Below are 27,352 nucleotides of genomic sequence, written 5' to 3'. Positions count from 1 at the left end.
TCCAGCCTTTGGATGCAAGGCCAGGAGGGGCAGGGTTCTCACCCAGCCACAGGCACGTGCACATGGATCTCTGGCCAACCTATGAGGTCTTGAGCACCCTGAGCATGCATTTGCCACTTGTTAGAAGAGGATTTGGGGAACTGACTTCTGTGGACTTGTCCCTTCAGAGAGGCTCTCCTATAAATCGGCCTTGTCCCTCAGATGTGGGTATGTATGCGCACACACACTCAGGCTGGATATTGGAGTGATGCAGCTGACCTTCCATTGTGTTAGCGTGTTAGTCACTCAGTCATGTCTGACTCTTTGTGACCCCGTGGACTGTAGTTCACCAGGCTTCTCTGTCCATGGGATTTCCCAGGCAAGAATACTGGAGTGGGGTGCCATTCTCCAGGGAATCTTCCCAACCCAGGGATCAAACCTGGGTTCCCTGCATTGAAGGCAGATTCTTTACTGGAGTGTACCAATCCTGACATTCAGCCAGGTCAGTGGCCTCAGGCTGTGCATACTATATGGCACGGAGACACCAGTCACCAAGGTGACATTCAGGGCCCTGCTTGACCAGAGAGTCCACACCTCTTTTATTTACTAACTCTCTCTGCCTTGTGCCAAACCATGGGCTTTCCTGGGCAGCTTCCAAGTTGCTCCTCTCCAGAAGGAATCCCACACAGTCTGGAGTATGACAGCCTTCTCACATGCGGTGGGTTGCTTGCAGACGCCGAGCCCTGTTTAGTGATTCATGAACATTTTACAGGAACCTTCCCAAACCCATTTGATATGTCTGGCCTCCTCTTTAGAAACCGCAGGAGAAAGGGCACACTCCTTTCACTTCCTCTTCCACCTCCCATTTCTCTGCCAAAGCAGTGAGCTGAGAGCACAGAATAAGGGTCAGGAAGCCCAAAGTGTGGCACAGTGAGGAGAGCTCTCCATGAAGAGTCAGGCTCCTGTCCAAGTTCAGGCTCTGACCAGGTGGATGACATTGGGCAACCCACTTGCCCTCTTTGTACTTGATTTGCCCTATAATAGAAAATGAAGGCTTTGATCTCCATCCCCTCTAAAGACCCTTTGATTGAAGGTTGTTTTCATGCTCAATTTTCTCCTGTTTTCACACTCCCGGTTGAACCACAATAAAGTGTTTTGCAGGTGTGTGGTGCCTTTCAGGATAATTTCGCTCCTGTGGGAAGAGGTATTGTCATGTCTGTTGTAATGTCACAGAACCCTCTTATTAATCAATAAAATTGATGGGTTAATGTGTAGGGTTTTATAAATGTGTAACCACAGACTTCATCCTGCTGGAATATGTAAACATGATGAATCCATCTTGTATTGTTGTACTCAGCTACCACATAAGAGGGCAAGTGTGGTCCCACTTATCTTGAGCAATTGACCATCTAGTTATTTGAAGTAATTTCAGTGTCTTGTCTTTTAAGCTTTTTTTTTAAGTGTCTTTTAAGCTGCTTGCATATGAATAGGAAACATAGTTTCAGGTCACTTTCAGATGGTTATTTCTATTTAGTTTTACTGAGTAATAACATCTTACATCTCTATACAAGCAGGACCTTTCCCTCTTATGTCCCTCTCTCCAAGATCTAGTGTCTCTTCTCTTAGTGATGCAAGGATGATGCTGAATACCATGGAGAAGGCCATTTTCCTTCACAGACATAGTCACATATGTTCTCTTATTCGAGGGTCACAGCAGTTCCCAGAGACACTTACTGGTGAGCAAAGGTGCACCTTGGAGAGCTGAAGTGGCAGTATATGACAGAGCAGGTGTGGATGAACAGGAGCCTCACCCACTGGATGCTCTTCACATGTGAGATACTTTTCAGAAGAGACATTTAAAGCTTTAATGAATCATTCTTATGAGTTCATTCAACTCTGCTAAGAATATCTCAGCCCTACTATTTGCCATGTAATGGTCTTAGGCAACAGGAGGGTAAGAGTGATTCAAGTATTGTACCTTTGGCAGGCACATCCCTCTGCCAAGGTCCATGTCCTAAACCCCCAAACCTGTGAAAGTGTTAGTCACTCAGTGGTGTCTGACTTCACAACCCCATGGACTATAGCCCACCAAGCTCCTCTGTCCATAGAATTTTCCAGGCAAGGGTACTGGAATGGGTTGCCATTTCCTCCTCCCACGGAATCTTCCTGACCCAGGGATAGAAACCAGATCTCCTGCATTACAGGCAGATTCTTTACTGTCTGAGCCACCAGGAAAGCACCAAAGCCCCAAAGCCCCCAAACCTGGGAATATGTTACTTAAAAGAGGGACTTTGCAGGTGTGATTAAGTAAAGGGTCTTAAGCTGGGGAGATGTTCCTAGATGTTCTTATAACCACAAGAGTCTGCATAAGAGGGGGGGCAGGAGGGAGGGTCAGAGTCAGAAGAGATGTGATGCTGGAAGCAGAGGTGAGAGAGAGATTTGAAGATGCTCTGCTACTGCTCTTGAAGATGCCAGAAGGGACCATGAGCCAAGGAATGAAGGCAACCCTTAGAAGCTAGAAAAGACAAGAAAACAGACTCTCCCTCAGGACCTTTAGAAGGAACAAGTCCTGCTGACACCTTTGTTTTTAGCTTTAGGGAGATTCATTTCAGACATCAGAGCTGCAGAACTATAAGAGGATACATTTGTGTTGTTAGAAGCCGTCACGTTTGTGTTGGATTGTTACTGCTCCCATAGGAAATGGACACAGTGCCTGTCTCAAGGAACTCACCTTCTGTTTGGCACTGGACAGTTTCCTGAGGTGGGAGAGGAGCTTCAGAGTGCTAGGCATTGAGACGAACAACTCCATACCCAGCCTGGATGTAAGGTACAGTGTTGGGTGCAGGTTGCTCAAGGAGGCAATGAGGAAGATGAGTCACAAACATCTGGGCACAATTTTTTGTGTGTCACTGTGCCCTAGGTAGAGCCACTCTAGAAGGAAATGTATAGCCTGAAGATTCCATTTGTCTGCTGGATGAGGGACAGAGCAGTAAAGGACCAAATGTACCTGAGAAATCCGTACCCTGGCCCCATCTTGGCAGAGTAATCCCACCTGTTTCCTTGGAGGCAAGTCCACCAGGTGGTCATCAAATATAGACCTGTGTGAAATCTACAGATGTGCAATATATATGAGTGGCATATATATAACTCTCTAAAGGTCCATCTAGAGCAACACAGAATATAGATCAGCATCATATTCAACATCCATTAGCTTACGGACACATTGTGGAACTTGAAGCAGCTGAAGCTTGAAGTTGATCATCTCCTTGCATTACGATGAATGGAAGCAATTATAGGCGGATTCAATGGCAGTGCCATCATTTATTGGAGTATAATTCCTCTAGCCAATCAGTGCTCTAAGTAACAATAAATTATATTAGGTTTCCAGTACTACTTGAACATGTAAGGGGCTATGGATCAATGGGTAGCTGATACTGGAAAGGCTTCACCATTCAGTTCTTGTTGAATCTGTAATTAACAAATGAAACTCAACTAATCATTGTAGATTGTTCATCTGACGACATTCTTGTTTTTGAGCACACTGTGTGCTGGAGAACAGGAGTGTGAAGTGCCACTGAGTGTGGGCCTGTGCTATTCCCTGTCGCGGTGCCCAGCAGCAAATGAATGCATCTATCAGTGCATTCGAATGGTGTATTACTGTGATAAAACGCTTCATCCTTGCAGGCTGCTGATTCATCTGGCTTGAACAGTATGTGCTAATCAATGATTGTTTTGTATTAAAAGGCAGAGTTTATTTTTGCTACAGATTGGTTGGCAGTTTCCCAAGAAAATATCAGTAAACTGAGGAGTCTTGAAAGTAATGTGTGAAATATATGTGAAACAGGTAGAAAGAAACTGCTGGTGGCTTCTGCTAATCAAAATTCTTCCCTGCTTCTCCAAGCACCTGGGGAAGAAAAGAAGCATAAAAGGCTTTACAATCGCACCAAGTTTCGACTTAAAGACACACTTATTGGTAGATTAAGTTCCACTCTATTATTTATTCTCTGTAGTTTCTCTACCTGCAAAATACCTTCATCTTGTAAAATGACATTTACATTAAGCCTGAAATAGTGCTTAGGCTCACTGGAAGTTTCAGAGAAGGGTGGGTGCTGAGACCCACATGCTAGCACAGTGTTTGCAATGCTCATTGCAAATATTAGGGACCACGATGTTCAGTAACTACTTAGCATAATTTTGTTTCACTCATTTACTATGCACCAGTGATACTCAATTGAGTCTTAGCATTAATACGCTCATAATATACAGTGCAGTGCCTCCATATGGTGCATTGGGTAGAAGCATATTAAACATATTACACAAACAGAGCTCAACACCTCACATATTATTGATCAACAGTGCACCAATTAGACAATACAGCAGTCATGAAAATAAACACTGGCATATGTGCTCAAGGTCTAAATGAAAATCAGATGGAGGGAAAAAATGAGAATAGAGAAGGGGGGATAACAGAACAGGATCACATAGGTTAGATTGTTGCAATGAACCCAAAAGCACAGGGTCTTCTGTTGTCTGGAGACAGAGCACTGAAACCAATGTGGTTTATGTGAAATGGGTTATTCAGTAGACCTAGAAAAATCTCTCTTTTTAGGCCAGTACTGCCCAGCAGAAATATGATGGGAGCCACAAACATAATTCACATTCATTTAGTTTCAATTTTCTAGTAGCCACATTTTTAAAACGTGAGAAGAAACAGGTGAAATTGCTTTTCATAACACTTAATTGAACTCAGTGTATGCCAGATATCATTTCAACATGGAATCCTTTTAAAATTATTAATTCTAAATTTAATGCTATTTTCATACCAAGTCTGAAATCCAGTGTGTATTTCATACTTATAGCACATCTCAGTTCAGACTAGGCATGTTGCCCATGCTCAGCTTGGCTAGGGGCTACCGTGTTCATGCAGTTTTCGATTCGCCATTATAGTTCATCTCCTCCTCCCATACTGTGTGTTCTTCTGGATCAGTGGCTCTTGAAGGACTGTGAGCAGCCCAGTGACTTGCTCAAGGTCGTTCAAACTTTAAGTGGCAGAATCACTCTCTGAGGTCTTTCCGCTAGAGGCTGTCCTCCTTGCATCCATCTAGTATGCGTCTCTCCATTTCATTGTTTTTTCTACAAAGGCACATTTATGGATTATTAGTGCATTAATAATGATGATCCATCAAAAGCTATTTTCTAAAACCCTTAAAATAATGACCCTTTGCTCTAACACTTAGCAACTTTTCTAGAATTAGCAAGCATTTTACAGTTAGAGCACAAATGAGGTGGATGAAAGTGGAGCTGATTATACAGAGTGAAGTAAGCCAGAGAGAAAAACACCAATACAGTATACTAATGCATATATATGGAATTTAGAAAGATGGTAATGATAACCCTGTATGCAAGACAGCAAAAGAGTCACAGATATATCGAACAGTCTTTTGGACTCTGTGGGAGAGGGAGAGGGTGGGATGATTTGGGAGAATGGCATTGAAACATGTATTATATCATATAAGAAACGAATTGCCAGTCTAGGTTCGGTGCAGGATACAGGATGCTTGGGGCTGGTGCACTGGGATGACCCAGAGGGATGGTATGGGGAGGGAGGTGGGAGGGGGGTTCAGGATTGGGAACACGTGTACACCCATGGCAGATTCATGTTGATGTATGGCAAAACCAATACAATATTGTAAAGTAAAAATAATAATAATAAAATAAAATTAAAAAATAAAAAGCCAAGTCTTATAGTAGGAAAAAAATTAACTGCTCCTACATTCAGACAGCTTGTCTTCCTTTCTGCTCCTGCCCTTCACTAGCTGAGCGACAGTGTGAACATTGGGCAGTCAGCCCTTCTGGGTCTCAGTGTCATCGTCTGTGAAATGGGAGGTCATAGTGCCCAGCTGGCCTATTTGCCAAGTTTGCTGTAAGTCTCATATCAGATCAGACTTGTGGCAGTGCTTTGTGAAGTGACAAGTACCATGCAAATGTGAAGGTCTGTTGCTTTTCAAGAGAGAAGCCAAATTTTTAAATCCTGGTGTACACCAGATGCATACATTTATTTTTTTGTAGGGAGATCAAAGATATATGAATCCACTCACCTACCAAAAAATTACACCACTACTAAGAAGATGAAGCCTTTCTCAACCAGCCCCCACTTTCTCCTCTTCCACCTTAGCACCTAGTGCCAGTCTTTCCTATGCAGGCATTTTGTCAAGGTGTGGACACTTACGAAACAAACCATCAGCACACGCATGCTTTTAAATGGGGTTGAGCTGGTAACCTCAGGTGAGCAGAGGGTCCTCACCTCCACAGCAGGGCACATCTATGCCGATGCCACGTGGAACCTGCTTACTATGTACAGATGGGGATATGCACATGCACTGTGCTGAGACTCAAGCATGGATTACATACCGATGGGTGAATCCCCTGGAGGAGATGCCAAGGACAGACCTGCCTCTTGTATTGACTCAAGCATTTGTCACAAGATCTCGTAAAAAACGAAAAACCAGAGCTTTCTTTCTTATATTAATTGGCAGGCGTGTTGGCTATTACACCTACAGTGGCAGTATTTGCTGTAGAGAATTTTCTCTTTATTCCATGAAGACAGCAGAGTGGAAGAAAAATCTGCCACTCACCACTATCATGGCACCTTAAGTAATAATAAAGATAATGATGATCAGAATGATAGAAATAGGAGCTGTTATTTGATCAACAATAAGAAGTCCTTTAGGTTTCAATGTGAGATACTAAAATCTTAAATTGCAGGGTATTGTCCATTTTCATTCACTGCTCCTCAGAGAGCCAATGCAAAGCGACAGAAGGATTTTAATAACAATAGCAAGCATACCTAGAATGAACATCCTTAACCAAATTATTATCACAGATGTCATTAACATGTGTCGTGTTTGAAAAGATGAACGTGTTGTTTTAATTCGCTTTTGAAATATCCACAACTGGGTCTCCAGGCAGTTAAATAAAACAGAAACAGTTCATTAGAACAGAAGGAAACTATCCAGATGCATTGGTCACAACTCGCTTGCAAACATTTCTGACAGCGGCCCTCTGTTGAAGGGGAAATTGCCCAAATTGCCAGTTATTATCATTTTTAATAAATAAGCCTTCTATCTCCTACCGCCCTCCTTCTTTCCCTCCCTCTGGCTTCTCAGCAATTGTGTTCAACAAGCATATTTTCAGTGGGACCATTTCTATTACCGAGTGATTGAGCTCTGATTTACACATCAATTACCCACCTTCATGGAGATTTTCATGCTCCCCGAGCTGACATCAATGAAGCATAACTGCGTAAACGCTTTATTTCATACCAGTTTTGGATAACTGAGACTGATAACTAATCATATTGAGAGACAATGTGCTCGAATACAGGAAACAATAAACGCTTCCCTTGGAAATCTCATCTATTCTTTATGAGCTCACCATTCACGTGCTTATCTCACTCATCCATTTCTCTTCCTCTCACTGGGTATCACAAGTGCAATTTGGGTTTGACCCTTGAATCCAAGCATTTGTAAAGACCAAACTCCTTTTCCAGCTTTTTCAAACAGCAGAAAATCTTGCTGTCTTCCACCTCTGTTGTAGGCCAGTTTTGCCAAACACGGCCAGTCAGAGTGACTGAACTTGGTTGCGTCTTTCATCTCTTGTTTACTCACCTGTGTTTGTCCCATGGGACCTTCTTTAGTGTCACTTGGTTAGTGTGTACTTGAACAGGCTGATGTGTAGACTGGGGACTCTTCTGCTCAAGGCTTGGACCACAGCAGCCTGGTTTTGCCTCTCCACCCCAAGCCAACCTGAGAGTGTGCCCAGGGCACTTTTTTCCTATTGGCTACAATGTGTGTTACCCTGCATGGTGATGATTTTAGAATGGACTTGCCTCCCCTCCTGGCCTTTGAATTTCCTGAAGACTCATACTATTTCTTTTTTTTTTTTTTCTGAGCACCAAACATGGTCTGTGGTTTGATGTAGGCACCCAATAAATGTTTGTTGATTAAATAGACAAAGTAATTAATAGCTTTGTCAACATTTGTCACCGAACTTGGGCAGATAAAAATGTTTATCTGTCATTTGTTCATTCATTCAGTCAAATAATATTTATTGAGAGCTGAACACTGAGCATGGCACTTTTCCAAATAAATGGGAAGCAGAAATGCATGATTCCTCTCTGGTGACAGTTTCATTTAGCACCCATGGTTCTCTTAGAGCAGGAAAAGGGAAAAGAAGCTGAGTAGAAAAGTCTAAGGAGAGTTGCGCTGGTATCGAAGCGAGAGAGGTGGGTGTCATGTCCCTGGGGTAAAATAGATCATTTCTAAGGTCTTGATTATTCATATTTACTGTGGTGAGGGCTGTGAACTGACTCAGTAATGCCATCCAGGGGTGTAGGGGTCTGCCAGCACCTCCATAACTGAGTGCCATAAACTGGGAGGCTTAAACCACAGAGATTTTTCTCTCCTGGTTCTGGAAGCTCAGAGTCTGAATTCAAGGCTTGGGCATGGTTGGTTCCCTCAAAGGGCTGAGAGGGAAAAACGTGTCCCAGGCCTCTCTCCCAGCTTCTGGTGGTTTACTGGCCACCTGGCATGTTCCTTGGCTTGTAGAAGCGTCACCCCATCTGTCTTCATCTTCCCATGCGGTTCTCTCTCTTTCTCTCTCTCTCTGTGTCCATGTTTCCTCTTTGTATAAGGACACCAGTCATGGTGAATGAGTGACCACTCTGCTCCAGTATGACATCTCATGTTTACTTGTTACATCTGCATGATCCTATTTCCAAAGAAGGTCCCATTTGGAGGTCCTGGGGGTTGGCACTCCACTATATGAGCATATGAGCATATGTGTTCCACTATATGAGGGAACACACTTCAACCCAAAATGGGGGGAGAGGCGGTAGCACCTTGTCTGGCACCTCATCGAGATAAGAGGGAGAAGTGTGACCCAGGAGCAAGTCCCAATTAGGTCCATGGGACCAAGTGGGAAAGGAGCCTGGAGTCATGAGGATGCAAACAGTGCCCGCTGGCTCTTTGCCATGGTCCCCATCTCATGCCCTGGCTGTGTGCTCAGGCTGGAGCTCCATGGGGTGGATGTGCCAGGGAGGGGCAGGGGCCCAAAGAGGAAGCCTTTAGGGGGTGGAATTTGCCTGGGCTGAGTTTAGTGAGTACACATGGATCAAAGGGTTTGGTGAGACATGAAAATGGAGTCCGCTTACGACTGTCAATTGTAAACTGCTTGTTAAGAGCATTAATTTCCTTAGTTTAACAGTAATTAAGAATGCAATTTCTGAGAAAATATTGCTTTAAATTAAGTAGTTATTGAACTTGTCTTGCTCATAGCTAACTGAAAATAAAACACCTTTTAAAAGTGTCATTTATGAGAAGCCAGGTTATATTAAGACTTTGACTTGGAAAAGAATTACTGATATTTAATCGGGATGGAGAGGAAAGACTTCAGGCAGCTTTTTCCTAATTTGAAAGACAGAGTTGTTCTGTGTAGGTTGGCAGCAGAAGCAACAGGTACTGAGCAGGGGACGTGGCCCGTGGGATAGTGCCAGGATCCTCAGAGGCTGGACCAGGGATGATCAGGGGCAGAGTGCCAGGCCGGGCACCCTGCCTGCCACAATGCAGAATTGAAACCACTAAGAATAATCAAAGCGGGACACCGCCTCCTCTTGCATGGATCCATGGAACCGTTTCTGATTAGGAAAAACGAAAGATCAAGATTTAGATCTTGCAGCTCTTTAAAGCTCAGCATTAGCATCGACTCTGATTCATTCAAAGAGAGAATTAGAAATGAGATAATTTCAAGTTGACACTAAGAAGCACAGGAGGAAGCACTAGATGAATAAAAAGAGGACAATGACAATTCTTACTTCTGATTGTCATTGGGGAACAGGGTAGATGCTGACAAGGGGGAGGAGGGTGAGAATATTCTATCATTTTGATTTGTCTCTAGTTTTAATTTTTGAAGCAATTCAAAGAGAAACACATAAATAAATACACTTACTGTGTTCAGTCTCAGAATGTATATTCCTTGGCTTGTGTTATCCATTCCGGGCCCCTACTTGTCTTCAGGAAGTGTCTTTGAAAGCTTTTGAGTCATGCAATTATGCAGCTCTCTCGGCGTGGCCACAGAGACTGTAAGATACTTGTAAGACATTGGCTTGTGTTACCAATAGGTCAGTGAGCCAGAAGGAGTGATGGTGAAGTCTCGTTTTTAATGGATGGGTCAGAACTAGAGTTCTTTTTAAATGATTTTCTATGAAAATGGAAATCAGACACCTAGGCTAAGAAAATCTCACAAAAGCAGAAAAGGAATTCCAGCTGCGTAGATATCTATGGTGCAATGGTGTCTTCTTGTACTGTGGTCCCTGAGTGCAGAGGAGGAGGATGCTTGAAGGAAGATTCAAAGGAGATAAGGCACAACCTGGGCTGCTGGTGGAGGAGGGAAAGTACACTTGTTAGGGAGACAGATCTCTCTTTCCAGCAGACAGGGATATTGTCTAAGGACAAAAGAATTTAATTTTACTAGAAAGATTGCTTTTAACGTGCATTTTAACAGACTTCTAGAAAGTTATTGATATGTTGAGTACAACTGCAGGCAGACCTTTGGGTTGCCAGAGTCATGGTCATTCTATTAAAAAAGTGGCATTTCCATTAAAATGGAATCCACTCAAAAATGAAAATGTGCACTCTTACAATATTGTTGACAATCATTACCCATCTGAGTATCTACCATGCTCCAAGAGCTCCCTCCAAGCTGAGATTTTCTGCTCAGATCATCTGAAGCAGGGAGTTGAGATTTTTGATGACCCACCTTGATCAACTGTTCTGTGCTGTCCTGTGTGTGTGTTAGTCACTTCAGTCATGTCCAGCCCTTTGCAACACCATGGACTATAGCCCACCAGGCTTCTCTGTCCATGGAATTTCCCAGGCAAGAATACTGGAGTGGGTTACCATTTCCTTCCCCAGGGAATCTTCCTGACCTGTGCCTGATCGAACTTGTGTCTTTTGCACTGGCAGGCAGATTCTTTATCACTGCGCCACCTGGGAAGCCTTTTTACCATTCCTAGATATATTCAATTATCTTTGCATCTTGAGTTGGTATATATTAGAGGTATTGCATCATTTGGGGAGTTTGGTAGGCTAGTCAAAATAATTTTGCCCTAAGCTTAAAGTCAAATACTTTTTAAAAGTGTCTTCCTCACACTATCTATATTTAGCATTGGTCATTTATATATAAGAAGATTCGGTGTGCTCACCTGTAGCATGCTGTCAGTGACTTAGAAGTCATGGACCTTTTCCTTAAGGAGTAAAATGTCTAATGGGACACATAGAGAACCCCAGTTAAATCATTATCAATGCACAAGATTGAACCTCCTGAATGAGCATGGTATAACTTAGAACCAGGAATATCCAACAGTAGAATATTATTCAGATACAAAAAAAGGGGGGGGAATGGAGTATTGATCCATGCTACAATGTGGATGAACCTTGAAAACATTTTGATAAGTGAAAGAAGTCAGGCACAAAAGCCTACATCATGTGAATGAAATATCCAGGAAAAGCAAATTCATTCAGAGAGAAAGGAAATGAGTGGTTGCTTTGGGCTGGCCTGGAAGGGAGGATTCAGGGTGGGGAGTAATGCCTAAAAGGTACATGGCTGCTTTGGGGCATCAGACAAATATTCTAAAATTATATCATGGTGATAGTTGTGAAATGTTATGAATATACTGCAAATCACTGGTTGTATAGTTGAAATGGGTGAATTGAATGGTTTGTGAATTATGTCTCAATAGAGTTGTTATAATAATGTTTAAAACTAGGTGGGGAGTAGAAGAGAAGGAGAGTAGATGAGACAAAAATAAAACATTAGGGGTGGTTCTTGAATTATCTGCAGGATGATTTGACAAACCTCTAGGGTGAACTGAATCCAGTTCGTCTTTCAGAAGTAGAGGAACTGGGGTCTCCTCAAGGTGCCAGCATTCAGGGGACATGCAGGACTTCTGGAAGCACAGATTTAAGGGAACTCTCAGAATGAGCACTGGCCCACTTCCCTAAGACCTAAAGAAATTGGTGCGACTGGGTGGGCAGCTAGATGTGGAGAGTAAATGTCTAGTGTATTTTCTGTCCTTTCATTCCTATCTTGATTTTTTTTTTCTTTTTAATGAGAACCATTGTCTGTGAGGAAGAGGGTCCATTTGCTGAAGAGAGTGGTTGTATGTTTGGTTGTATGTATGTAACATTAGAGGTTCTACCAATATTAGAAACCCTTTTTCAAGGTCATGTTCATATCTCCAGATCCAAGATTCTCTTGTGTTTTTCCCTATATGTGCAAAATAATGATAGCCTGTTTTTAGACTATAATGATAGCTTTTTAGACTAGTTTGGAAATAGCACTTCACATTGAAATGCTCATGGATATTAGCAGATACAATGAGAATTTAACTTGAAGTTGATTTTAAATGTATTAAATGGCAGAGGTTTTCTTTTTAATTAATTAATTTGTTTTAATTGGAGGCTAATTGCTTTACAATATTGTGGTGGCTTTTACCATACTTCAACATAAATCAGCCACAGGTATACATATGTCCCCCTATCCTGAACTCCCCTCACACTCCCCTCTCCACCCTGTCCCTCTGGGTTGTCCCAGAGCCCTAGCTTTGGTTGCCCTGCTTCATGCATTGAACTTGCACTGGTCATCTGTTTTACATATGGTAATATACAGGTTTCAGCGCTATTCTCTCAAATCATCCCACCCCTGCCTTCTCCCACATAGTCCAAAAGTCTGTTCTTTACATCTGTGTCACATTTGCTGCCTTGCATATAGGATCATCATTACCATCTTTCTAAATTCCATATGAGTGCATTAATATACCATATTGGTTTTTCTCTTTCTGATTTAATTCACTCTGTATAATAGGCTCCAGTTTCATGCACCTCATTAAAACTGACTCAAATGTGTTCTTTTTTATGGCTGAGTAATATTCCATTGTGTACATGTACCACAATTTCCTTGTCCATTCATCTGCCGATGGACATCTAGGTTGCTTCCATTTCCGAGCTATTGTAAACAGTGCTGCGATGAACATTGGGGTACATGTGTCTCTTTCAATTCTGGTTTCCTTAGTGTGTATGCCCAGCAGTGGGATTGCTGGGTTGTGTGGCAGTGCTATTCCCAGTTTTTTAAGGAATCTCCACACTGTTCTCCATAGTGGCTAAACCAGTTCACATTCTTACCAACAGTGTAAGAGGGTTCCCTTTTCTCTACACCCTCTCCAGCATTTATTGTTTGTAAACTTTTTGATGGCAGCCATTCTGACCAGCGCAAGATGATACCTCATTGCGGTTTTGATTTGCATTTCTCTAATAATGAGTGATTTTTTTTTAACTGAGAGAAGCTATATAGACATTAGATCAGTGTTAAATTCAGAATAGGGCTATATATTAAAAAAAAATGTGAGATGGTTGGATGGCATCACTAACTTGATGGACATGAGTTCGCATAAACTCTTGGAGTTGGTGATAGATAGGGAAGCCTGGTGTGCTGCAGTCCATGGGGTCGCAAAGAGTTGGACATGACTGAGTGACTGAACTTGGAAATGGATTAAAAAAAAAAGTGCCACTTGGAATTCTGGAACATGCAGTGAACATAAATATCTACACATTTTATAGAAGGCAGAAATTCATTCGGGAGAACCACAAAGAGTGAGTTATAGCTTATGTTTTTCCCTTGGGTGAATTAAATATGTATTTTTATGCTTTTACAAAGACATTAGCCAAAATAAAGGTGTTTTAGTGCCAGCTGGATTAGAAAACAAGTGAGACTGAGTTATTTACCTCTATGTACATTGTTACTACTGTAAATCCTATGTTAGCAGTATAAACAACCTTGTTTTAAAATACCAGTTTTTTCCCAACTAGCTTTGTAAAATAACCAAATTAGGTAAGCAATGATGATTAAACTTCATGAAATATACAAACCAAATGGGCTTAAACTGGTTTTTACTCTCACTTGCTCAGCTTCTTCCCACAGATGTAGTTAATTTTTACAATCCCTTTAGGCTCTGTACATTTTGGTATAAGGAAACTAATGGCTTTTCTATACTCACTTGCATCCAAATTAAACTCCTAAAGTTTTTCCTACTGGCAATTTCCAATAAAATACCATCCTAAGGAAAGTTGACCAACAGTGTAAATGGGACTAATATTTATTCTTGAGGGTGATGCAAACATGGAGTCAGAAGGGACAAACCTTGGGGTATTAGGAAGAGGGCTAGTTTGGGAATCAGAAAACCTGAGTTCTACTTCACAGTTCTGCTACAGACATCCTGTGAGGCCCATTGCCTTTCTGAGCTCAATTTCTTCATCTGGAAAATGAAGAGGCAAGAACAAGATGATGGTGACAGCCGAATCTGCATTGTCAGCCCGGGTGTCCTACTGCTGTGAGCTAATGAAGACAGCAGAATTGAGCTTCCTCCATCTCAGTGAAGCTATTTACATGTGTCCTAGGTTTTATCTCCCCACAAATGCACCTGTGGCTTCTAATGATGAAAGTAGGAATTGCCTGAGTCCAAGATCTGCTTTAAGGGTGAGTATAGGAGAATATCTGAGAGAAGGAGAAGATATCACTTGAATTTAAAGATGGGAGAGACACGGATTGGCATCTTCCTTTGCCACTCCCCTGATGAGGCCTTGGCCTGGCTCCATTCCTATCCAGAGGGTCATATATCCCTCTTGTGTTAGGAGGGCAGGTTCTCTGTAACTGGAGGCCAGGGAGACCAATGGGTGGATGAAACCAGAGCTAATATAAAAGATCCATTCTAGAGAGTAACATCTCATCACTGCCTTGTGTTGGAATGAGTAACAGAGTACAGTTGGCCTTTGAACAAGGCGAGCTAAGGGGCACCAACCCTTTGTATCTGCAGTCCCTTTCTATTTGTGATTCTGCATCGGTAGATTAAGCCAACCTTGGGTTCAACCACCTGTGGATTGTGTGGTACTTTACTATTTACTATTGAAAAAATCCGCATGTAACTCGACCCATGCAGCTCCAACCAGTGTAGTTCAAGGTCTTGGTGACTTGAATGTATTTAGTTGAATGGAGCTTGTTCTTTTTTCTGTCCTTTCTGTGTCAGCTAGTAGAGATGTCAATGAAGCAGGGACTCTAAAAAGATAGGCTGTACGGAGAAAAAACTAAGGCCTTTGTTCAGTGAAGAGTAAACTGAGGTGGCTTCTTTTTATTAGCATGTTTAAATTGAGATATAGTTGATTTACAATATTATATTTGTTTCAGATGTTAAACATGACAGGCTCAAAATTTTACAGATCATACTCCGTTTAGAGTTATTATTAAATATTGGCTATAGTCTCTATGCTCTATAAAAGATCCTTTTAGCTTGTCTATTTTACGTATAGTAGTTTGTATCTTTTGGTCCCACTCCCTGATTTGGCCCTCCCCCTGGACTTTGAGTGTTCAGTGTCACCATAATGTGCCAAATTCCCTTCTATCCTGTAGGAAACTGTTGGAAGAACAGTCTTCCTTGCTAAGAGTGTAGAGGCCTCAAGTTGTGCTTTGGAGCCCAACTTCCTAATGTGAAAGTGAGTTTTCACACTGAGAGGCCTAGTTCACTCTGTCTTCATCAGTGTGAGGAAAGTTGAATTGTTCAGACCAGTAACATGGGGATGAATTCTGATTGCTGGCTTGAGCATGTCTTCGTGGACCATAGAGCAGCCCCCCTCCAACTTTTTTTCATGGGAAGACAAGCCTAGGCATGTAACAGGGCATCAGATCTTCAAGGGACAGACATTGGCTTTCCTGTGGTCTCTGTGGGGCTCACAGGTTCAAACACAACCTCCCAGAATCTGAAGAACTTTAATTGAGTAGATAAAGAGGTCCTCGTGATTATAAACTGCAGTAGGTGCAACAAGAGGCTAAATACATAGCTGGGGTTTTAATTAGCTGGTGCTTCAAATTAGTCATTTTGGTTTCAGTCAGAAATCAGTGACGTTCTGCACCGTGAAAGCCTCATCACCATATAGTTCGTTCCTCATTATACCTCGTTGGGTGAAGCTTTCAGTGCAACGGCGTGCTGAGTGAGAAAGGAAAAAATTGGAGAGAATTGGTTGCCTTCCAGGAGCAGCGGAACTCTATGGAGATGAAATTCACTCTCACCAGAGATATGAGAATTAACTGTTCTTTGTTGTATGTGTTAGAAAATGCAGCAGGCAGTTTGCTCGCCACAGATAACACCCATGCGCATGCTCAATCTACTATTCAGATTTCTCGTCTGGAATCTGGTAGCTTAATGAACTGATGCAAAATGCAGCCGAGAGCCTCCTAACGCATCCAGCCTGGGTTGGAAAGCACCAAATGCTCTGAGTGCTGGCCGCTGAAAGGGTTGTCATGCATGTTGAAGCATATGTCCTTTCTTCTTGTCCTTTCTTTCCTTTGGGATTTTAATTATCTTGGCCCTCAGAGCCGGAGAGAGGTAGTTTGCAAAGCCAAGAGACTGAAGTCCTTCCGTGCTTCTTGTGGGAGACTGAAATGTGATCCCCGGGCCTGTCATTCTGGGCTGTCAGGTGCATGGAATGGAAAACTGACATCTTGCTCATGTTCCTTGGAAGCATGATGCTTTGGTGCTCGAGTTTATGTGGAGGGTCATGGCTGCTGAGGGCAAAGAAATGAAGTGTCTTTCTTCTCTGCAGCAAACCTTCCTCCCAGCTTCCCACTCTCACTAAATATTGCTTTAACTTGTCCCCCATCCCACCCTGGACACCCCATCATTGTTCGGTTTTGGCAAATTGATGATGGGCTTGGGTTACACATGGCCAGTACATGATGCTGAGTCTTGTGCGCCACCCTTCATGCAACCAAAATGTAACTGTTGACCACACGTCAGCATCCAATACGAAGACACTGTGTCACATGGAAGAGGTTTGGGGTTCTGATCTCAACTTGTGAATGGAAATGACAGATGATGTCAACAAATGTAGTATCTGTGGATGGCATCTAGGCTGTGAAGGATGGGCCGGCTTCCAGTACCTGGACTTGGTGTCTTTCTTGACCAGGCAGGGCCCAGATGTAGGGCCTAGGCTTTGGGTAGACCTCTGGATGATCTTTAATTTTCCGAGACAGTGATAACATTTGCTGGGCATACTCATGAGTGATCCACAGAGCTCTTCTGTACCTGGCGTTTTTGTATTATGAAAAGATAGCTGTTGTTGTTGTTCAGCCATGTCTGACTCTTTTGCGACGCCTTGGATTGTAGCCCACCAGGCTCCTCTGTCCATAGGATTTTCCAGGCAAGAACACTAAAGTGGGTTGCCATTTCCTTCTTCAGGGCATTTTCCTGACCCAGGGATCGAACCTGCATCTCCTGTATTGGCAGGCAGCTTCTTTATCACTGAACCCAAACATCCTGTAAACATTGCCATGATTTTAAAATGGGGAAATGAAGAGTTGTTTATCCAGGAGATAAAGCTGTCAAAGTCACTTAGTTTGTCAGTTCAAGTATTCCTGTGGAGAAAGGTGGATGGTTAAGTGTATTGTCCTCTTCCACTCCATCTATATCAATATCTAGTTAAGCTGCCATGAATATCACATACTCTGGGCTCTTATTTTGTAAATTAACATTATGTTATACTCATGGGCAAAGTGGAGAAGGCAATGGCACCCCACTCCAGTACTCTTGCCTGGAAAATCCCATGGACGGAGGAGCCTGATAGGCTGCAGTCCATGGGGTCGCTGAGGGTCAGCCACGACTGAGCGACTTCACTTTCACTTTTCACTTTCATGCATTGGAAAAAGAAATGGCAACCCACTCCAGTGTTCTTGCCGGGAGAATCTCAGGGATGGCGGAGCCTGGTGGGCTGCCATCTACGGAGTTGCAGAGTCAGACACGACTGAAGTGACTTAGCAACAGCAGCAGCATGGGCAAAGTAGGCTACCAGTGATAGGTATTAAGGTTTGAAATGTATTCAAAACCTGTTGACTGTACTTATATATTATATCACTATATCTCTTGTAGTTCCTTTAGCTACTATGTTCTCTTCCATGCTAATTACCTAATTAAATCTTCACATGACATTACAGGTTTCATCCGGTAGCTGAAAGTAGAGCGTTACTATAAAAACTTTAATAAGCAGAATGGTGTAAAAGTGAAGAGTATCCCCCACTTTCTGAAAGTTCTCATTATGCCACTTTGCTTTTATGAAAGACCTACATTAGTAAGGGAATTATGTTTTTTGTAAAAGCGAAAATCCCCTTTGGATTACTTTTGGTTAGTGCAAATAGGTACTAACATAGGTCTCTCGTAAAAGTGGCTTAAGACAAACGTTTGCAAAGCAGAGGATACCTATATTAACATAAGCAAGGAAAGCAACATTTATTCAGCACCTTCTAGGCACTTTATGTACATGCGTATAATTAAAATTTTCCTAGCGTATGTGTGCTCACCTTGAGTAGGATTATAATCAAAAGCAGGAGGGAAATCCCAATGAACAAAATAAAGCCCACCAGTGGGAGACTTACAGATTATAGTTTAATACACATAGTCTTGCATGATGAAGAAAATAATTGTGTTCTTATTGAGGAAGTATTCCATTCTATAAAATCCAAGGACCCAGAATGTATCTTTGATATAGTACTGATCTTCCAAAGGGAAAGCCTGAAATGTGATGAGAGTCAGAGTAACATAGTGTTCATAAAACATTTGTGCCTTAAGGTCATTTAAATCTTTTGGCACCTCTTTTCATTAATGACAGTTTGTTGATCAACCCAGACCCCCTAAAAGACTTCTAGTCACCTATGATGCAAACTGTGGGAAGAATAACAGCAAAGCAAAAAGGAGTGTGACTGACTGGGTGATTTGTTTTTTTGTGGACTTTCAAAGATGTTCTTAAACTCTCCTTTGAGTTTTTCTTTTGGCCACTTGGCATGTGGGATTCTTAGTTCCTTAACCTGGTCTAGAACCTGTGCCCTCTGTGATTGAAGCTTGGAGTCCTAACCACTGGACTGTCATGGAAGTCCTTCTCCTTCGACTTCATTACAACAGACTAATACTGGCTGTGGGCTCAGGACAGAATTCCTGTTTATCTGCAATAATATATTTGATAATTCCTTTCCCTTTGGACTTGGTGACATCTGTGAATTCTGAGCCCTAGATAGTTGGCAACACAGTGAAACCTGAATTCAGTACTCTTTTGCACAGTGGACTGACTTTGGGGTAGGCTGTAGTAATTGCTTGTAGTAATCAAGCCAGGACAAGGGAAGAGGATTATGCTGTACTTAAATGGTCGTGACTACAATGCCTCATAAGCCAGTTTCTGTTTCCTTTTGGATTCTGAAGAACTGGTCAGGATCTTTAACCTGCTGGTTAAATAAAGAAAAGGAGGTTGGCTCTCTATACAGTATCAGTTTGGGTAGCCTCAACTTGTTTTTTTTCTTCTTATTGATAACATGGCTTCCATTACTAATTCATCTTTGTCTCCTTTTGTCTTTTTCTTTGCACATCAGTCACTATGAACAAGACCGTAGTGCACTTAAGAAAAGGGAATGGGAGCGGAGGAATCAAGAAGTCCAGCAAGAAGACGATCTCTTTTCTTCAGGCTTTGATCTTTTTGGGGAGCCCTACAAGGTAGCTGAATATGTATGTAATTTATCTTTCTGCAAAATGGTTGCTTGTTATATTTTTGAATGCACTGATCAACACTTAATCTGTTTTTAAAACACCCAAATCATTTCCAAGAGAATCTATTTTACAAATGAAATATATACCTGTGCTGTATTTGGGGCCATGACAAGTTTCTGAGGAAGTCTTCAGAGACAAATTCCAGTTTCTTGGGGGAACACAGCAAGATTTGAAAGGGACTTATGAGACTGCCTGTCTCCAAGGGATTCTTTCCTGCCCAGCACCTCCTTTAGCAAGGAAAGCCCCCTGATGCTTGATCTCACTTTGATTATCATCAGCGAAGCAGCCCCTGAAGACTTCATCAGAAAGTCACTGGAGATGTCTGTGTCTCCTCCCAGTTGGTGCCATCCATCGCAAAACCACTGCTTCCTGTTTCCATTTCAGGTTGTTAGCAGCTGTTCAGTGGTTTGAGAGCTCTTTGAAAATCACTGTTCTAGGACAAAGGCAAAAAGCCAATCATTTTTTGCTGGTGATTAATAATCATGGGTTAGGCGATTGCCTCAACCACAGGGGGTAGTGTAGCTTGGTTGATTTTCTAATGGACTTCTGGCTAGTGTGTAGCTCCAATAAAGATCATACTTCTACATCTTCAAGTGGCTATTTCACAATGACTGCCTCTGAACTTTCTATTTGGAGTGGAGGTTGGGAGAAGAATCCTTTTGAATTGTTAGCAGCTGATTGGTTTTTATTGAAATTTAGGAGCAGTGTAATTTTCTTCAGTGAAACAAAAATGGTGTAAGAGGTAAAACAGCCATAATGTTAGAAGAGCACCACTTAGGGGGTACTGACTGATGTAGACAGTGAGCTGTCTGGATCGGTGACTGGTGAGACCAGAGTCTTTGCTGCCTTGTTCAGACTAAGCAAGAAGCTCTTGATTGAGATGCTCAGGTGCTTTCCAAATTTGGTAAGTCTGACAAAGAGACTACTAGTTTTCAATTTGTCAATAGTAGTGTAATCTTTAATAATCCATTTTTCCTATTTCAATTGGTTTAATTTCTGTACTGCTGTTGAATGTGTACGTGGTGAGATATGGTTAGTTTGACAAGCCTTTATTGAAGGCCCATTGTGTGTCAGCCATGTCTTAGACTAGTGTCCAAAGAGAAATAAGATCTAGTTCCTGCTTCAAGGAATTCCTTGTCCAGTGCAGAGATCATCACAAATGAGTGAAGGCATGACTGCCTTGTAACTGCTGAAGAGATAGGCAGGAGAATAGATGCCTAAAGACTTTGAATACCTAGGTGTTTGGACATGAGTCTGTACACAAAGAGAAGTTATCACCAATTTTAAAGTCAGGAAATGGCAAAGACAGATGAAGACTTGTAAAGATGATGTTGGAAGTGTGGGGAGTGGTGGATTGGAGGGAAGGGAAACTAAAGGGTGAAGACACAGGAGGGAGAGGTACTGATGAGCAGAGCAAGGTCCTAGAGCAGATGAGTAAATACAAAATTGAGAACATGTGATGAGTCATGAACCTTGGGTAGGAAAGGGAATGGAATATTAGGATGAGAATAAAGAAGGAGTGTGGAAGACAAGAAGTTGCGGCCTCCATTTTTCTCAGAAAATGGAAGCGAGGTCAAAGGATGACAGATACCTCCTCTCTTCTTTGGTGTTTTTGTTTGTTTGTTTGTTTGTTTTTTGTTTTTGCCACACCATGTGGCGTGCAAGAACTTAATTCTGTGACCAGGGATCAAACTCACGCTCCCTGCAGTGGAAGTTCAGAGTCTTAACCACTGGACACCAGGGAATTCCCAACCTCATCCCTCCTTGAGAAAGCGGAATGGCCAGCTGAGTTTCACCTCTTATCTTTGGATGGGTTAGAAAATGAGCTTTAGTCAAGGGCTCATTCTTAAAATTCAGTATTTACTCCATACTTGACACTATTTTGAGGTGTAGAGCAGTTGAATTATTTCCCCCTTTATAATTTAAAGTCTTGTTGAGTTAATGTCCTTGTAGGGAAATGCTATCTCTTATTAACAAGCCTGTAATGTAGATGCATACTTATTTTTAGATGTAAATAGTGTAATTTTGAGTAGGCAGTTAAAGAACCTGTTATCAACATTGTCAGAAGTTTTCAAAAGTAATCTGTCTTGATACAATAAGGGTCAGTCCGGTAGAGACACAGATGGAAGCATTAGTCTAGGGCCAGGCCAGGCCTGATGTGTGATTAGTAGCCTGGTGCCTTTAGGCTTCTTGATGGGGAAGAGCCTTTGCTTTGAAGTAGAGACTATGAAGGAAAGGAATAATGCTAACAATTGATGACCTAGTCATTCTCTTTCTTTCACTGTTGCTTTGATGACTGACTGCCATCTTATGCTGTGTACATGGTCAGGGTTCCCTGGGAGATCACTGGGCAGTATGCTTCTGCTTCTCCTTTCCCCCATATCATGATACTAGAAGTGAGGTACACCTCCAAGAGCTCCCTAGACCCAACTGGTGTGGACACCCTTGGAATATCTGGACATGCTGGTGGCAGTGGGAGTTCTAGAGCTGGCCCACGTCCACTGTAGAAATGAGGATTTTCCTACACAACTCTTGTTGAGGGTTGTGGCAGGAATGCTTGCAAAATTAAAAATCAAAATTCCTGGTGGTTCATCAGGACTTTCAGGAAACTTCTTGCTACCCTAAATCTTAAAACATGACCAGATTGCTTATCTGATGGCATTGGTAGTTCATAAACTATCCAATGAGCACCTGTTCCTAGGACCTGCTGTCCTTTCTTGGCTTCAGTTCTATTTCTCCCAGAGTGGAAAGAATGCTTACCATCTCTCAATCGGGGTGATGGTGGGTAACATCCCTTTGTGGCTGCTTTTTTCATTTATATTAGTAACTTTGAAATCTGAGTTTGTACTGTGCTGCAGAAAAGGATGTGTTCAAAAGTGCTTGAGAAATGCCATTTGACATATGTAGATTAGTGTGGAAAGATGGGGAAGGATGAGGAACTGGCATGTACCAAGTGCCTCCTCTGTGCTAGAACTTTCTACAGATGTTTCTTTAGTCCCTACAGCAACTGGCTACACATTTTCCGCATGTTTCCCATGAAGAATTCAAAGCTCAGAAAGTGAGGTGACTTCTCTACAGCTTCATATCCCCATAAGTGTGCTTCTTTACCTGTAACAGGAAGCTGTTTACCCTCTGACAGGAAGTCAGAAGACCCTATAAGCTTACCTTGTGTGACTTTGGGGAAGAAACTTTATTTCTCTGACCTAAAGTTTCCTTGTCTCTGAAGTGAATAATAATAGCTGATAGAAAAAAATGATACCTGTTAATAGCAACAGCAACTGACATTTTATAGCTCTTCACAGATCAACAAGAATGAAGAAAGTGAGATGCAGAGACGTTAAATTGCTTATCCATGGTCATTTGGGTCAGGGCACATAGAAGGCAGATTAGACCAGAACGGCTCTGCCAACTCACATGGTGGCTGTGAGAATCAAGCCAAACAGCCAGGGGAAGCTTTGCTTTGAGACATGTAATGTGCTGTACAAATTCAAGGTATCATGGTTATTATAATTAGAGAAAGAAATAGCAACTCACAGCTTAAAGAGATTAATTGTAAAAATATTAGAGTTCAAAAAAAAGGAATTACAAATCACATACATTAGCCATAATGAAATAAAAGGAAAAAATAAACCCCCAAACTTAAATTATTTTGCTACTTTTATTAAAAAGAAATACCCTGGTACCATAATCTCCTAACACATTAGTCTTGTGATGAAATTATACTACTGATTTGTAGATAACATTAGAAGCAAACTGAGGCAACTCTGCATTTCTCAAAGTAATGAGAGGCAAAAAGCTTAAATGAAGGAGTGCTGTTAGTCATAAGCCACAAACCAGCCATGTAATTTATGCCTGAAAATACTTGGAAATGCATTTCCTTGATGATTGAGAAATTGTGATTACTTAGAAAATAATGGCTGCGGAGGTTAACTTTAAGGTATCAATCAATTATCTAGAACAGGAAGTGAAGAATTGGCCAAATTGAAAGAAGCCTATAATTGATTGAAATGGCTAAATTTCCATTTTTGCCATGTTTATAATGTGCAATCAGGACTGCTAAGAATCCCTTGCTCCTTAAAAGGGTTGCTAAGACTCTGGAGGATGAAGATTTAGTGTGAGCCAGAAATTGCTATGGTGTATAATGAGCATCCATCACGCAAGTATAAATAAATGGATTTTCTATCCAGTGGATCTCATCTTGACATCTTAAGAAATTTAAAAACTGGTTGACAGTTACCCACCTCCTGTGGTGACCACCTGGTCTGTACTGTTAATTATTTTGAGGTTGTTGAATGGTGGACTTCTTGAGGCTGTGTGTCTATGTGTCCTTCATGCCTAACCCTGGCTCTTGAGTGTTTGAAATTTACCAGTGTGTGTCTGAAGAATGACCCTGGTAATTGCTACTTGTAGCCACAGCACGTCTGTTACGGATCTTCTGTCAATCAGCAACTCAAAACTGTCGCCAGTGAACTCAACCTTGAACTATCTGCTGTGCAGTTCCAGTCACAAGTCCCTCTGACAATTGCTGTGTGGGGAAGCTAGTCGAAGGAGTTGACCTCCTTCCACTCCCCCAGGTTATCCCAGCTTCATCCCTTATGCCATTAGTGTACAGGAAAGCCCCACACTTGGAGCTGTGAGCCTGACCTCTAACTCCATATGCAGACATGCACTGAGTTAGACTTCAGCGGTGCAATGCTCTTGCTTTTTAGTCATCATAAGGAAATGTGAGGAACATCTTTGCATCTCTTGTAAAACTGGTACTGAAAAAAAGACCTATTTTATTTTCCAAAGGTTCTTTTAACCAAACCAAACCAAATCAGTGAGAGGAATCCCTTTTCACTTGTTGGTATCCAGCAAACATGGGTCTCATTTAATGAATTAGGATGTGCTTCCTGCCATCCGACAAAGAGAATTCTATACGCTATGAGAATTTCCTATTGGCCTTTAGCTACCAAGCAGCTCGATCTGATATTCAATCACAGTAACCAAATTAGCTTAACTTTGCTTTTCTACTTATGTACCTCTGACTCCAAGCCATTGCAAATCCTTTATTTTGATATAAACAGGGTATGAATTATTATTTGATTCTGTTCAATTTAGCAGCATTTTGCTGAGGACCTCATATGCACCAGACATGGTGCTAAGTGTTGAGGATATGATGAATAAAAGTGGTCTCTAGTCTTGACGAAAATCTCATAGTTTTGTGCTGGAAGAGAAATCACAAGTGTAGTAGACCTTGAACAGTAGGAGGTGGATTTTCTATTTTATTCAGAGAACTTTCAGTTTTCTTCTAATTTTAGTCATATAGATGACAGTTTTAGACATTGGCCAACTTAGAAATTCTCCTAATTTCAAGCATATTTTAAAACCTGGAGATGGAAAAAAAATTTTCTAAGCGTGCATCAGAAACCCAAGTCAGTATAACAATAAACTGAAGAGATGTTAAAACCTAACTAGGAGCTCTCCACTGAAGATAAGATGAACATGTCTCTTTTATTTACTGCTAAAATAGGAACAGGGATGTCACTAGCTTACTGGCAAACCAGTGGGCCTTGAGATTCTTGAGTCCTGATGATGTTGGCCTAGAGAGAATGAATGTCTTCTCAGAACTTTGAGATACTGTGGCGTTCTCTGTGACATCAGGGGGCAAAGTTTTTATTCTAGTACAACTGTCTTTCAAGGAAAGTTCAATGAACTTTCAATGAGAGGTCAATAACTGAGCTTCCTGGTAGCTAAAACCAAAAGGTAAAGGTTATAGAATTCTCTTTGTCTGATGTAGGAAGCTTATCTTAATTCATTAAAGGAGACAGTAAAAATGGAAGCATTTAAAATGAGGAATAAAATGGTCTTGTTTCCCTTTGTTGGGTCAGATCTTTGAAGACAGCAGGTATTAGTGTTTATTAGGCAGTCATCTTACATAAGAGGTTAACTATTTCAGGGACCAGAATAACCCTGCAAGTTTAAAAACTTGCATCAGATTCTACTGGGCCTTCACAATGATGAAGTCTCTTTGTTCTGAATTTAGGGATTGAACAGAGAGTCTGGATTTGGCTACTGCCTAGCTGGTTCGTTGTGCAGCTCCACTGAAGGAGAACACTGTATACACTGTGTTTACTCCTGCCTTAGCTGCAAAATAATTTCTGCCTTTGAAATTGACAAACCTAGGGACTTTCAGCGAATAAAAGTAATTTCTCCCTTTATTTATTAAATTATGCCTTTCAAATGCACTTCTGAAAATGGAGCGATTATTCAGGTAAAGATTATTTGGGACTGTAATTGTTTAATCACTTCTTCAGCACCAGGTTGCATGTGATGCACTATAAGATGTTCTTGAGGATAAGTAAACTGAAACTGACAGGTATTTATTTGATTTCTAAGATTTCCCATCCCCCACAGAGCCCTCAGTATACATTTTGCATACTTTTCCTTAGTCTTGGAAATCATATTTCTGTACATGCCCTCATTTCTTTGAAAGTGTCCTATATGATTTACCACGTGATCTGTGTTGAATACTATATACAGTCTGTGGCAATTATGCTAACAATGAGGCCAGGGTTCTCAGCTTGATTCCCTCTCTGGTTGCTCTTTCTCATTATCCTTTGCTGGCTCCTCCTCTTCTCCTTAGCCTGGTGATGGTGGCTCAGACAGTAAAGAATTTGCCTGCAATGCAGGAGACCCAGGCTCGATCCCTGGAGAAGGGAATGGTCTTCTCCTAGTCTCTTAAAGGTTGATGTTCCACAGGGCTCCCTCCTGAGCCTCATCTTCTCATTCCTCATTTTCTTTCCCTGTGTGATTTCATTCACTTCCAGCTCTTCACCCTCTATTTATTCACACACTCTCCCATCTTCACTTAACAGATAACAGCACTCAGCCGTACATCTGAGATTTAGCCTGAGATGTCTGGTGTGAATAGGCACACTCCTGGGCTCCACATCAGCTGTTAAGGGTGTGTAAGCAACCTTACATGTTAAACATCAATCTCCAATGGTGGTTGTACTAATGGGGAGGAGGTCACCCCCTCCTGTGCATGGAGAACTTGCATCTGACCCTTGGGACAAGGAGACTACCAGGGTGGGCGTTTTCCCCATGCACTGGCCCTGCTGCCAGATGGCTCCACGGATGCAAACAGCTTTCCTTCATTGCAATGGTAGTGCAGCCTGGGCACAAAGAAGCCCTTTGCCTTTCTGACTTCAGCAGCTGGTTTTGATAACACCTTTGGCAGGTAAAGAGAATAATAAAAAGTCATGTTCAAAGATGAAGAGCCAGACTTTTGACAGTCATTTCCAAGTATATGGAGCTCCACTTGTTAGCTATGAAAGCTATTCTTTACTATGTTACAAAAGCTCATGGAAATCTTAATTACTTTAAAAAACAATCACAACCATTTTGGTAGGTGTTGTTGTCCATAGAATGATGTAGTTGCCAGCCTCACTTTAAAATTTAACTTTGTTTTAATTTAAACAACAGCTTAAATTCTTGAATAAATTTTTCTAAACCCTTGAAAAGACACAGGCAAGCTTGAGTCACTGTTGATGAACAATTGCGCCATTTCAAAGTAAACGAGTATGAATCACCAATATGTAAACATAGTTGTCCCCAGAATATGTAGGCAGACACCAGTAATTTACACACTTTTTGATTAAAAGGAATTGGATTCACTTTAGTCATAAGTTAGCTCAATTT

The 27,352-nt window shown here is 41.7% G+C and overlaps 1 protein-coding gene across 1 annotated transcript in view; it reads left to right on the top strand.

The window, feature by feature from the left end:
- Positions 1-27,352, top strand: part of AFF2 (ALF transcription elongation factor 2) — a 548,641-nt gene that overhangs the window by 155,299 nt on the left and 365,990 nt on the right. Inside the window, 1 exon segment of the mRNA XM_042242462.1 lies at positions 19,495-19,627. Within this exon segment, the coding sequence (XP_042098396.1) occupies positions 19,495-19,627 (133 nt within the window).

The sequence above is a fragment of the Ovis aries genome, chromosome X (assembly GCF_016772045.2).
Source record: "Ovis aries strain OAR_USU_Benz2616 breed Rambouillet chromosome X, ARS-UI_Ramb_v3.0, whole genome shotgun sequence".
Lineage (NCBI taxonomy): Eukaryota > Metazoa > Chordata > Mammalia > Artiodactyla > Bovidae > Ovis > Ovis aries.
This window is presented reverse-complemented; position numbering and strand designations above follow the sequence as displayed.